Here is a 13,346-nt window from a genome sequence, read left to right as displayed (position 1 = left end):
AGGAAGAAAGAAAGGAAGAAGGAAAAAAGAAAGGAAGGAAAAAGAAAGGAAAGAAAGAAAGGAAGAAAGAAAGAAAAAAGAAAGTCAGAAAGGAAGGAAGGAAAGATGGAAAGGAAAGGAAAGGAAAAGAAAGAGGAAATTCAGCTATTCAATTTGGAGGACAAGAACATCAAGGAAAGACAAAATTACCATTTAGAAAACCTCATCCAGAAGGTGGAATAGAAAGAGCAGAGTGACCAGTCCTAACATTGTATTCCATCCAAGTTCAAACTGATGGCCTACCTCTCATTACCTTGGATAACGTCCAAAGCAAGGTGATCAGATGTCAGGGCTTAGTCAAATACAGCCATCAAAAGTACCGTAAAGCAAGAACTGAAAGGTAAAATCCGGGACAGGGAATTAGATCCAAGGAAAGCGAAGATGAGTCTCCCCCAGTGAGATCCCAGCCCAAACATGACCTCCTTCACAGGTCAACCTGAGGGGACAAGCAGTCAGGGTGTCAAAGCAGGGTGATGTGTCACAGCAGGACAAACAGTCTTCATGAGAAATGTTTAGCCTGCGGTCATGATTTCTTTGCTCCGTTGACTCAAATGGAAACTTGGAATTTGCATCAGACAAGCAGAGGACAAGAAAAAAAGGAGGAGGAGGAGGAGGAGAAGAGGAGGAGGAGGAAGAGGAGGAGGAGAGGAGGAAGAAGAGGAAGAGGAAGAAGACAAAAAGAAGAGGAAGAGGAGGAAGAGGAGGAGGAGAGGAGAAAGAAGAAGAAAAAGAAGAAAAGGAAGAAGAGAAGGAGGAGAAAAGGAGAAGAGGAAGAGGAAGAAAGGGGGAGGAGGAAGAGGAAGAAGAAGAGGAAGAGGAGAAAAAGAAGAGGAAGAGGAGAAATAGAAGAAGAGAATGAAGAAGAGGAGGAGGAGGAAGAGCAGGATGAGAAGAGAAAGAGCAAGAGCAAGAAGAGGAAGAGGAGAAAAAGAAGAGGAAGATGAGAAAAAAGAAGAGGAAGAGGAGAAAAAGAAGAAGAGGAGAGGAGAAAAGAAGAAAAAGAAGAAAAGGAAGAAGAAAAGGAGAAAAGGAGAAGAGGAAGAGGAAGAAAGGAGGAGGAGGAAGAGGAAGAAGAAGAGGAAGAGGAGAAAAAGAAGAAGAGGAAGAGGAGAAAAAGAAGAAGAGAATGAAGAAGAGGAGGAGGGGAAGAGGAAGAGGAGAAAAAGAAGAAGAGGAAAAAGAAGAGGAGGAGGAGAGGAGAAAGAAAAAGAAGAGGAAGAAAAGGAGAAAGAGAAAAGGAGAAGTGGAAGAAGAAGAAAGGAGGAGGAGGAGCAGGAGGAGGAAAGAAAGAAAGAAAGACAGAATCTGAAGGAGGCTTCTTGTTACTAAAGATTTATATATATATAAAAAGCTTTGGGATGTACAACAGTGTTAATTTTGGGGGAGGGAGGGAGCTACAGTAGCCGGGAACATCTGGCCGTCTTCCTGGTCAGAAAGGGCCTCCCAGAGACAGAGAGATCAGGGCTGAAGATTAAGGACCTTAGTCCTAATGTCTGATCAAGCCTCCATCAGCACCATCTGTCTCTGGTCAGCACTGACTCCCTCGGAGCTGCTCTCTCAGTCCTAAAGCTAATTGTTTTTTGGGTTTAACTAGCAGATTCTTTGCAGCTTGCTTGCCTATCTTCCTCCCCCCACCCACCCACCCACCCCCTTCGCCTGCCCAGAGTAAAAGGGATTAGCCGGGGGATTGGTTCTGCACCCATCGAAATCTGCACAAGCCTAACTTGCTTTAAAAGGAGGCTGCTTGGAGAATTGGGACCTCCAACCACCCACCCAACTGTTTTGCAGCCTCGATTCTTTGCAAAGCTTTGCCAAACCATTGGCTATAAAAAGGAATCCTTTCTAAAATGAAAAAATAAAATAAAACGTTTTGTGATGCCTTGATTGTCGCCTTGGGATTCCCGAAAAGCAGAGTGGCAGATCCGTTCACAACAACCAAAGTAGTCAAACCACAGAAGGCGGGTCAGCCTCGCTGGAAATCAGAAAGTTTGCTACCAAGCTTGAATGAATCAAACTATATGCTGTAGGTTCTGTCTCCCCCACTGTGCATAGGGGAAGACGGCTGAACTCCTTCTCTTTCTTTTCAGTGCTGGAGCTATGAATAGCACTGCTTCTATTGACAAAATAGCAGGAAGGGAAGGCAATGGCCAGCTTGGAAGGACTCAGGGCTTTGTTAAAATTCAGTAAATCTTCACAGGAAAACGACCTAAATGAAGCAGTATCGCCTAATGGCCCAATGATGAATAAACTAGAATGATGATTTGCTTGCAGAGGGAAGGATGAAATGGAATGTCCTTGAATTGGGGCATAACGGGATGAATTCTGCCATAAGCATATCGGTGACATTTGGTTGCCACGATGTAGAAAAGATGTGGAGACTTTAGAAAGAGTGCAGAGAAGAGTAACAAGGATGATTAGGGGACTGGAGGATAAAACATATGAAGAACGGTTGCAGGAACTGGGTATGTCTAGTTTAATGGAAAGGACATGATAGCAGTGTTCCAATATCTCAGGGGCTGCCACAAAGAAGAGGAAGTCGAACTATTCTCCAAAGCACCTGAGGGTAGAACAAGGAGCCATGGGTGGAAACAGGACCCAGAAGAAGGACCTTCTCTGTGGTGGCTCCATCTCTCTGGAATATCCATCCCTCCGGAAATTAGACTGCCCCCCCCCTCTAACACTTTTCGGAAGCCCTTGAAGACGTTGTTCTGCCAGTGGGCCTGGGGAACCCAGAGTGGGATGGAGCCCATTAAATGGCTGGGGTGGAAGCAGTGGTAGGATTCAAACTATTTAACAACTGATTCTCTGCCCTAATTACCTTCTGGGTAGGCGTGGCTCAGTGGCCATGTGACCATGTGGGCATGGCCAACTCAACATCACTCAGATTGATGGGCGCTTTATCTTAGCTGTTACAATGTGATAAGGGTTAACCAGAGAGGCAGTTTCTGTAAGCAGGGCAATCAAGATGAGGCTAGAAACAACACCAGAATGTTTCCTTCCTGCCTTCCTTACAGGATTAGCCCTGCAAAGTGGGGGGAAAAACAAAAGAAGACTTCTTCCAACAACCGGTTCTCCCAACTGCTTATAAAGTTAACAACCGGTTCTCCCTGAATTGGTGCGAACTGGCTGAATCCCACCACTCGTGTTTCTTATTTTCCTTCTTATTTCTTTCATATTGTACTTTTGTCTTTTGTAAGCTGCCTTCCTTCGTCATGTGCGAGTAGGCGGCAATACAAAATCTCTAAATGAATAAATATGAGCCGTGTATCTTGACTTCTGTGTCGCAACTGCTTCTGCCTCACCTTTCCCTTCATCAATAATACAGAACCTGCTCGCCAAGGTAGTACGTTCTTCTCGCTGAAAAAAAAAAAGCCTTATGAAATATTCAGTTGGGATCAGCAGCTGTGCTTGTAGGTGGACTGGATTTTTTCTCTTCCCCCAAAACTTTTGTTCCTGGGTAGGAACCAGAGACAAGGACAACGTGGTAGAATCAGGGCAGAGGAAGATCTAACGTCTCGGGAAACTGAGCGGCCCTCAACCTGCCTATTTGGCAAGCGAATAAATAAATCTTCCAAAAAGGGATCTCCAAGAACACAAGTTAGTGGCAGTTGTGGGAAGCCGGAGGGCGTAGAAATGGTTGCGGCCAGAGTCCCTGTCAAGATGAGGGGGTCATCGCATTCTGCTGTCCTCCTGAGCTCGCTGACAGAAATCTTCCTCGTTCTTTGATTATGGAGCTGATGGTCCCACCTTCGAAAACTAAAGATTAAGAGGATGACGGACAGGCAACTGCTTACACAGCGTTAATGTCTAATCTTTCCTGCTACACTACAGGAGCCCCGAAGAGGAAGGACTCACACATTGAGCATCGCACACACCAAGCACACGTGAAGCATCCACAGAAGGTCGTGATGGTCTGGAGGACAATCTGTTAAGAGGTTTGGAGCAGACTTGAGGGAGTCCAGGCCGTTCTTCTAGTAATTTATCTCAGCCTCGTCTGAGGAAAAACGGGAGAGTTTCCTGCATTTGGGCCTCCAATTCAAAACCGAAGAAGTCAGAACTCTGCATACAAAAGAACCCGTGAGGCCAATTCCCTTGTCCCACGGATCATCAGCCACTGTTATGACTGCCTCACCTGTGAAGTCGTTTGTGAACAGAGGGATGGAGGCCAATCAGTTGGGTAAGTGATGGTGTCACAACTCTGCAGAACATGGGTTTTTTTCTCTCTTTCATTTGGGGCCAAAAGCAGCTCACCCAAGTGCAGGAATTGGCAGGTAGTTCTGTCAACCCTTCTGGGAAGTTCAGCGATATCCTTAAGCGTGGTGGCAAAGTCACGTCTTGTGGCCTCAAATCGTCTTTCTTCCCTGTATCTCAGATAGCGATACGCAATCTGTGGAGCGCAGACCACGCTGGGGATTCCCGTGCAATATTTTTTATTTATCTATTTCTTTATTTCATCAAGCATGTATAAGATAACAGATTTATGTATAAACATGATTATGAGTACATGAAATGAATACGAATAAATGGGGACAATAGGACAGGGACGGAGGCACGTTGGTGCGCTTATGCATGCCCCCCTTTACGGACCTCTTAGGAATGGGGTGAGGTCAACGGTAGACAGTCTAAGGTTGAAGTTATGGGGGTTTGGGGAAGAAACTACATAGTCAGGTAGTGCATTCCAGGCGTTGACCACCAACTGCTCAAGTTGCATTTTCTGCAATCGAGTTTGGAGCGATTTGCCATAAGTTTGTATCTATTGTGTGCTCGTGTATTGTTGAAGTAGTCGTTGATGGCTTATTTATTTATTATTCATTTATTTATTTGTCATAGTGTCTTATTGTTCAACTAGGTTATTATTCATCAACTCCTTTGAAAATTTAATTAGGAGTTGGTCAAGCTCGGCCTATGGCTCTGTGATTGTAGATGCCCAATGTTGTAGGGTGCCATTTCTTCATTCGTTGCTAAGAGAGCACCTGGGAGAATCTTCAGGCCGGTACAATTAAGATGGGGATGGATGGACCACCTACTTCGAAATGTGGGGAAGGAAATGGCTGAACCATGAAAAGTTCTCCCCCGTCTTCTCTGGATGGATAGAAGATAGGAATTTGCTTTTTTTAAAATCTACATCTGTCCATTATTACAAACCGAACCTGGAAAATAAGTCAATAACTATAAAACAAATCAAGGTAAAAAAATAAGAGCAGCAGGGCAAGCATAAGCTCCAGCAATGTATACAGGAACTATCAACTGAAAGTTCCTTATACATTTTCTGTTGAAAATCTGTTGGCTTCGTCTCCTTTGTTGTGTGCTGCATTTGTCTGGCTGTTAACTATCCTCTTCTCTCTTCTGTGTAGAGCTTAGTCTGGCACCTGGCAAAGCAGGGAGCCCCGTATTGCTCTGCAAAGTATGCGGTGACACCAGCAGCGGGAAGCATTACGGCATCTACGCTTGCAACGGCTGCAGCGGTTTCTTCAAACGCAGCGTCCGACGGAAGCTGGTTTATAGGTAAATGGATACTGTTGTGGGAGTAGAGGAAGGATAAACGATCTGTAATTGTGCGCTCTTCACTGGGGTCAAGCTGTGAGAAGGCGAGGGGGCTTCGGGAGACGCTGCCTGGCAGAGAGAAAGACTGCGATCGGTTTCTGTTCATTGTCATTTTTTAATTCTGAAGAACCACAAGGGTCCAGATGTGGTCTCACTAAACCCACCACCGCACTACATTGTGTCCTGTTCAGACTCATCTTCAGAGTGCGGGGGAAAAGCAATTTAGGATATAAAGCACGCCCATCAGCCTGCAATGTTTTGACCTTTAGGGGAGAAGAGAAGGAAAGGAAGTCCAGTTCTTCTCAATGGGAGCAACGGATATAGCAGTTGTAGGGCTTCTGTTGTGGGGCTTTCCCAATGCGAGTCCTTCTGATACAGATGGGTCATTGTTCAGGTGAAGAGCCAATAAAGGATGGAGGGTCCATCCTTGGTCAATTTAATTTTGTTTCTAGTTTTAGGGGAACCCTGAAAACAAATCCTTTCTAGGCTTTGGAGAATTGGAGCATACAATTCAGTGCTAAATGGACCACTAGTCCTACGGGCTTCATTGTTTGTCCTACATCAGTTTAGCTCCTGTTTGTACTCCTCTAGTATTGCATGGAGAAAGGCCGTTCACTCAGTGCAATGTGCCGAATTTGGGGATGAGGTGAAGGGACATCCTGAGTTTTGCGTTCTTGTCTCTGACCCCACTTTTAGGAGCCTGTGAGTTGTGACCTCCAGTTGTGTGATACATCTTAATCTCCTCTGCCCCTCTAAGGTAAAGGTTCCCCTCGCACAAATGTGCTCGCCCTTCCTGACTCTAGGGGGCACTGCTCATCTCCGTTTCAAAGCCGAAGAGCCAGCGCTGTCCGAAGACATCTTTGTGGTCATGTGGCTGGCATGACTAAATGCCAAGGGCGCATGGAACGCTGTTAGCTTCCCACTAAAGGTGGTTCCTATTTTTCTACTTGCATTTTTTACGTGCTTTCGAATTGCTAGGTTGGCAGAAGTTGGGACAAGTCACGGGAGCTCGGTCCGTAACACGGCGCTAGGGATTCGAACCACCGACCTTTCTGATCGACAAGCTCACTGTCTTAACTACTGAGCCACCGTGTTCCTTCTCCTGCCCATCTAGTCATGCTGTTTTTTAGTTTTCAGGTGTCGATGGGACATTTTCTGCCCGAATCTCAAATCCAAGGCACCAAGTTTCTTCTCAGCACTGAAACATCAATGTTTGGTGTGCCTCTTGGCTTCCAGAGGACCAATTTCAATATTAAAGAAGTCGATGTAGATGAAGTGATTCTAGAAACATTTCGTTGTTCTGTGACAGCAACTTTCAGGGAACTCACAGCATTTAGCCTTTCTGTAGCTCTAGGTCTAGATTTTCTTTCAGTTTTTACTTTTCTTGGAACATACATTTGTTTTCCATAGCACAGGACACCATCGCCCGCCCAAAATCTAGAATTCCTGGCAGGTGCATCTAATAGAATCTTATCTTGTCCTCTTGACAGGTGCCAGGTTGGCAGTGGAATGTGCCCCGTGGACAAAGCGCACCGAAACCAGTGCCAAGCTTGTCGCTTGAAGAAATGTCTCCAAGCGGGAATGAACAAAGACGGTAAACCTGAATCTGGGGGAAAGGGCCGATTCTCGGTTGATCGTATCACCTGGAAGTCTTTCGCAAGCAGATCTTACAGGCAAACCTTCTCCACCTGCTGCCTTGTAGATGTGTGAATTCATTAATCATATATTTATATCCCACTTTGTTTTGTATGAGGGACGCGGTGGCTAAGAGGCTGAGCTTGTCCATCAGAAAGGTTGGCAGTTCAGTGGTTCGAATCCTTAGCGCTGCGTAAGGAAGTGAGCTCCCGTTCCTTGTCCCAGCTTCTGCCAACCTAGCAGTTCGAAAGCACGTAAAAAATGCAAGTAGAAAAATAGGAACCACCTTTGGTGGGAAGGTAACAGTGTTTTGTGCACCTTCGGCATTTAGCCATGCCGGCCACATGACCACGGAGATGTCTTCGGACAGCGCTGGCTCTTTGGCTTTGAAACGGAGATGAGCACCGCCCTCTAGAGTCGGGAACAACTAGCACATATGTGCAAGGGGAACCTTTACCTTATTTTGTACAACTCAAGGCTGTGTATGGAATGCCCCTTCTTCCTGTTTTTCTCACCATGCCAGCCTTGTGAGGTGGCTTGAGCTGAGATCAACCGGCCAAAGTTCCTCCATCTTGCTTCCACGTTTAAGGAAGGTCCAGAATTCAGAGTCTCTCTGGAGCTCCAAGAACCAGTGATGGGTTCAAATTAGGAAGGGGAAGACGCAGGTCCTATTCCCTCCCCAACCATGAGAATTCTCTGGGGGACTTTGGACCTGGAGTGCTTTCTCTTTCAGCCCAACAGTTAAGATGGAATAGCGGTGAAGTAGCTAGATTAGTTGGAGACCCAGCATAGACCTTGGGCCACCTGTGGTTTTGGAAGCCAGGAGCGAAAGGGCATGAAACCACTGGGGATCCAATCATCTCAATCGCTTCTGTTAGCTGAACACACTCAAGGGGAGGAAACGAAACCTTCTCTGCCCACTTTGGTGCTTATCCTGACCTTCCTCTGCTTCCAGCGGTTCAGAACGAACGCCAGCCGCGCAGCACGGCTCATGTGCACCTGGACTCCACGCACTTGCATTCGGAAGAGCAGCCGGAACATGTGGCCCCCACCCAGGGGGCTCCGACACCACCCCACCCTTCCCTGCAGAGCCACAGGGTTCCCCCCAGCTGCTCTGCAAGTGGGACTTTGCGGGGCCAAGCGCTAACTCCCCCCAACAACCACCGTTTCATGGCCAGCCTGATGACAGCGGAGACTTGTGCCAAGCTGGAGCCAGAGGATGGTAGGTGCCTGGCGCTTGAGTGAGGGGCAAGGGAGAATGTCTGCCTGAAGGGATGCTTAACAAGGGGGGGGGTAAGGGGTGAAGGTACTCCGCAGAATTGAAGATCTGCAAGCAATAGCGCCCCCTGCTGGTGCAGTCCTAGCTCTCCGGGAGAAGCTTAAGATTTAGGATGAATTCAGAGCCCTCAGGAGCACGGTACCAGAATGGTACCCAGTGCTCCCGACAGGCACCGGTACGCCTGTACCGGGGCGTACCACCTGCAACCCACCACTGTAACTGCCGCAGACGCTACTGATGGGCCGTTTGTCTTCACAGCAGAGGAAAACATCGATGTGACCACTAATGAGCCCGAACATGGGGGGACAGAAGCTCACCGGTCCCCACATCCGGCTGCTGGTCCTGAAAGTGTGTATGAAATCTCTGCCCGACTCCTCTTCATGGCTGTGAAATGGGCAAAAAACCTTCCTGTGTTCTCAAACTTACCTTTTCGGGATCAGGTAAGAGATTCCTGAGGAATCAATAGCTTTAGCCAGGATGAGTTGAGTGGCAGTTGAGCCAGTGAGAAAGCAAGTCTTCAAGAAAGGCAGTTTACTAAGACGGAATTAACATAATGGTATTTATACTTGCACAGTTGGGACTATTGTTTTATGAATGAAATGCCCACAGGAGAATTATAGAAGGGGGAAAAAATCTGGATGTTTTAGCTGAAATACCTACAAGGTTTATTCGGGAACAGGAATGACTGCAGCACACCTATCCCAAAAATTTTTAAGGACTCAAGTCCCATGTCCTGTCGCTTGCAGGTGATTTTACTGGAAGAAGCTTGGAGTGAATTGTTCCTGCTTTGTGCTATCCAGTGGTCCTTGCCTCTGGAAGCCTGCCCCCTCCTCTCTTTGTCAGAGCTGACCTCCACCTTCCACGCCAAGGTGGTGTCTGGAGGAATGGACATCTGTGCGCTGCAAGAAATAATTGCACGCTTCAAAACACTGGCGGTAGATCCCACTGAATTTGCCTGCATGAAGGCCATTGTTCTCTTTAAACCAGGTGAGCGGAGTGGTGGCGATGGGGGAGAAACACATCTGGATTATAGGCGAAGTTAAAGAAATGTTAAGAGAACCAAAATGCCAATCTTCATGGAGAAGTACACAATTTTACAGTCTAGACTTTACACCGATTAGAACGATGATTAGGCTTTGCTTCTTTCGTTTCTGTTATCTCGTGATTTTGTCTTGCTTACATTTCTTGCTCTGCCTAATCTCTTATTTGAAAATTCAATCGATGTTGCATATAATACACACGTACTCACATATGTGTGAGCACATTTGTGCATGACTTTGTGTATACTGAAATTTAGAGAATAGAACCCATACTAATGAGTAACATTTTTTATATAACTATCTCAGACCTGGAGGATGTGAAACTTTGCACCGAGGATAAAGATCTGTTTATCAAAGTAGCACTGCTTGAATTTCAAGTTTTCTTTTTTCTTTTAAGAAACAAGAGGACTGAAGGATCCAGACCAGGTAGAAAATTTGCAGGATCAGTCACAGGTGATGCTGGGACAACACACTCATATACATTATCCTAGTCAGCCAGTCAGGTAACTAGAGATACAAGTTATTTTCGGTGCTCTCTCCATTTTTGTCCCAAAATCTATTTTAACTTTGTTTTTCGTGTGCCTTCAAGCCAGTTTTTGACCACTGGTGATGGCCTGGAGTAGTCCCTGCGGTTATCTTGACAAGATTTTTCAGAAATGGTTTGACATTGCCTCCTATAAGATTGCAAAAGAGTGACTGAACCAAAAGTTAGCTTTGTGCCTAAAGCAGCACTAGAACTCCCAGTCTCCTGGTTGCTAATGCCTTAATAATGACATCAAAATAAGTTATCTTAATATTATGATTTCCTTTCAGAATTTTGTTTAAAAAAGCAAAAACCTCTTTTTTATATACTGTATTTTTCGGAGTATAAGACGTACCAAGGTTTTGAAGAGGCAAATTAAAAAAAAAAAGTTTTTGCACTCTGCAAACCTCCCCAAAACGGGCCGTTTTTTTGCAAAAAAACGGGCCCTTTTTTTTTTTCAAAAAAGGGGCATGGATAGCCTTTAGGAGGTTTTTAGAGTGCTCCGGGGGGAGGGGCAAAAACAAGCAAAAAACAGCCTGTTTTTCACAAAAACGGGCTCCGTTTTTGTAAAAAAATGGGGCATGGATAACAGCCTGTTATTTGCTCATTTCTGCCCTCCCCAGCCCCCAGGAGCACTCTGAAAGCCTCCTAAAGGCTATGCACAGGCATTTTGGTAAAGGGAGCGGGGTTTCAGGAGGCAAAAATGCTGTGTTCAGTATATAAGACGCACCCAGATTTTCACCCTCTTTTTTGAGGGAAAAAGGTGCGTCTTATACTCCGAAAAATACGGTATATTCTTTCAGCAAAAGTAACATGATAGAAATATTCTAGTTGTGCACGATTGGTGAAATAGCTAAGTCTTTCTGTATTGCCTCCTAGGTTTGGAAAATTACTACTGCTGCTGCCTTCGCTGAAATTTATTACTTCGGAACGCATCGAGCTTCTCTTTTTCCGCAGAACCATTGGGAACACCCCTATGGAGAAGCTGCTGTGTGACATGTTCAAAAATTAACAGGCAAGGTTTTGGAGGAGTGGTTGAAATTCCTAAGCGGGTTCCTCTGTTTGAAAGCCTGGATCCGAACCACAAGCAGGAGGAGAGACAGAGGAACCCGTCCAGATGTTTTGGGATTTGGGCTGGAAGCCTTAAGTGATGACAGACAGTGTTGGTATTCAGAATAGAGCTGGATGGGACCTTGGAGGTCTTCTAGTCCAAGTCATTCAACTGTAAAAGGCATCCGACAGCATAAAAACTGCTTCCGATTCACTAGTGCAAGAGACAACAGTTCAGGAATGATACTGTTGAACTGTAGCGTTGAACTATTGAATTGAATCCGGAAATAGTCTGTTACTCTACATTCAATTAAACCAATAGTATGGTTATGTTCAGATACTCCTTGACGTACAACCTTTCATTCAGTGACTGTTTCAACTTAGCACTACACTGAAAAAAGTGACTTATGATTGTCCTTCACACTTTCGGCTGTTGCCATAATCCCCATGATCAAAATTCAGCCGCTTGGGCAACTGACTCGTATTTATAACGGTTGCAGTGTCCTGGGGTCATGGGATCACCTTTTGCGACCTTCTGACAAGCAAAGTCAATGGGGAAGCCAGATTCACTGAACAGCCGTGTTACTCACTTAGCAAGTGCTGTGATTCACTTACCAACTGTGGCAAGAAAGAGTGTGGGGCAAAAACTCACTTCACAACAGTCTCGCATGGCAACAGAAATGTTGGGCTCAATTGTGGTCGTAAGTCGAGGACTACCAAGCTCAGTTTTCTGTCAGAAAACAGTGGAAGTGCCTCTTGGTAAGAAAATCACGTTCCGTGTTCCTGACTGAGGCATTTTGCTAGCTTGGATATGGAACACGAGAGCAGCTGAGGCCCCTTCCTCACCCGGGGAGAGTTCAGCTGTGCTACTTTCCACAAGATGCAAGACATACGTAAATGGAGCCTCTGATGGGAGCCTGTATCTTTATTTTATTCAACTATGCCCCTAGGCCACCTTTCCATATCATATTCTGGCAATAAAAACTGGACAGGTAAAAATGAGCTAAAAATAAAATTCCCATCTAGCTTGGGAGAAACAGGTCTGATCCTCTTCTGAGGCTGATGGGTATCGGCAGAGAGGACTTTGTTAGCCATCTTGTATAAATGTTAATAGATGAGTAGCTGGTATTATGGCTTGGGATTGAAACTCCTTGTTCTTTAAAACGGGGGTCTCCAACCTTGGCAACTTTAAGACTTGTGGACTTCAACTCCCAGAATTCCTCAGCCAGCTTTGCTCTGGAAGTTGAAGTCCACAAGCCTTAAAGTTGCAAAGGTTGGAGACCCCTGCCTTACAACACACAATTTTATTTGCTGACCAAGTTTATGTTTAGGCTTCGAGCTGCCCTGTTCCGTTTCCATGACGTTCGGGAGATAACACGGTCATCTTCCCACTAAGCTTCTTGTGTAGCTCCTGCATCAAAATTTCTCTTCGGCAAGAGTGGAGTTTTAATGGGCCTGGAGGTTCTTTTCTCCCATCTGGAAGAAGCACGTTGGCTTATGGGCTTTGTTGCCTATTTTCCACGCAATCAGCAGCGGTGAAATCAACCACACGAAAAGTCTTTGGCTGGATCGGAAAGTGGAACGATGCTCTCTCCATTACACTGTATAGAGTTGATTTAGGTTTCCAGATCAAATCCAGACAACCCACACTAATATTCAGCGTTTGAGGAAGAAATTGGTCCCTTGGAATGCACTCTTTTGAACCTGTATCCACTTCTTAATGAAAAGCAGCAAGGGCATTCATTGACAGTGTAGCAGGCATTCCACTGGACTTCAGAAACCAACCAAGGTTTCTAAGCAATTATTGGTGCCTGGAGACCAGGGAAGCAGCAGAAACACTGAAATAGCATTCTTCTAGGAACATGTCTAGGGACGTGGTGGCTCAGTGGCTAAGATGCTGAGCTTGACGATCAGAAAGGCCAGCAGTTCAGCGATTCGAATCCCTAGCGCTGCATAACGGAGTGAGCTCCAAGTTACTTGTCCCAGCTTCTGCCAACCTAGAAGTTCGAAAGAACGTAAAAATGCAAGTAGAAAAATAGGGACCACCTTTGGTGGGAAGGTAACAGCGTTCCGTGCGTCTTCGGCATTTAATCATGCTGGCCGCCTGACCACGGAGACGTCTTTGCACAGCGCTGGCTGTTCGGCTTAGAAACAGAGATGAGCACCGCCCCCTTAGAGTCGGAAACGACTAGCACATAGGTGCGAAGGGAACCTTTATCCTTTACCTTAGGAACAT

The 13,346-nt window shown here is 45.8% G+C and overlaps 1 protein-coding gene across 1 annotated transcript; it reads left to right on the top strand.

The window, feature by feature from the left end:
• Positions 1–5,401: 5,401 nt before the first annotated feature.
• Positions 5,402–11,072, top strand: NR2E3 (nuclear receptor subfamily 2 group E member 3; the record flags this gene model as incomplete). The annotated part of the gene is made up of 7 exons (XM_081964799.1): positions 5,402–5,544; positions 7,074–7,177; positions 8,174–8,440; positions 8,756–8,937; positions 9,244–9,484; positions 9,935–10,040; positions 10,940–11,072. Exons 2-7 carry the CDS (start codon positions 7,093–7,095, stop codon positions 11,070–11,072), a joined length of 1,014 nt encoding a protein of 337 aa, XP_081820925.1. The 5' UTR covers positions 5,402–5,544; positions 7,074–7,092.
• Positions 11,073–13,346: the final 2,274 nt, after the last annotated feature.

This window comes from Natrix helvetica (genome assembly GCF_964273705.1).
Source record: "Natrix helvetica genome assembly, chromosome: 12".
Classification (NCBI taxonomy): domain Eukaryota; kingdom Metazoa; phylum Chordata; class Lepidosauria; order Squamata; family Natricidae; genus Natrix; species Natrix helvetica.
The sequence above is the reverse complement of the archived record's forward strand: the minus strand, read 5'-3'. Positions and strand labels throughout refer to the sequence as shown.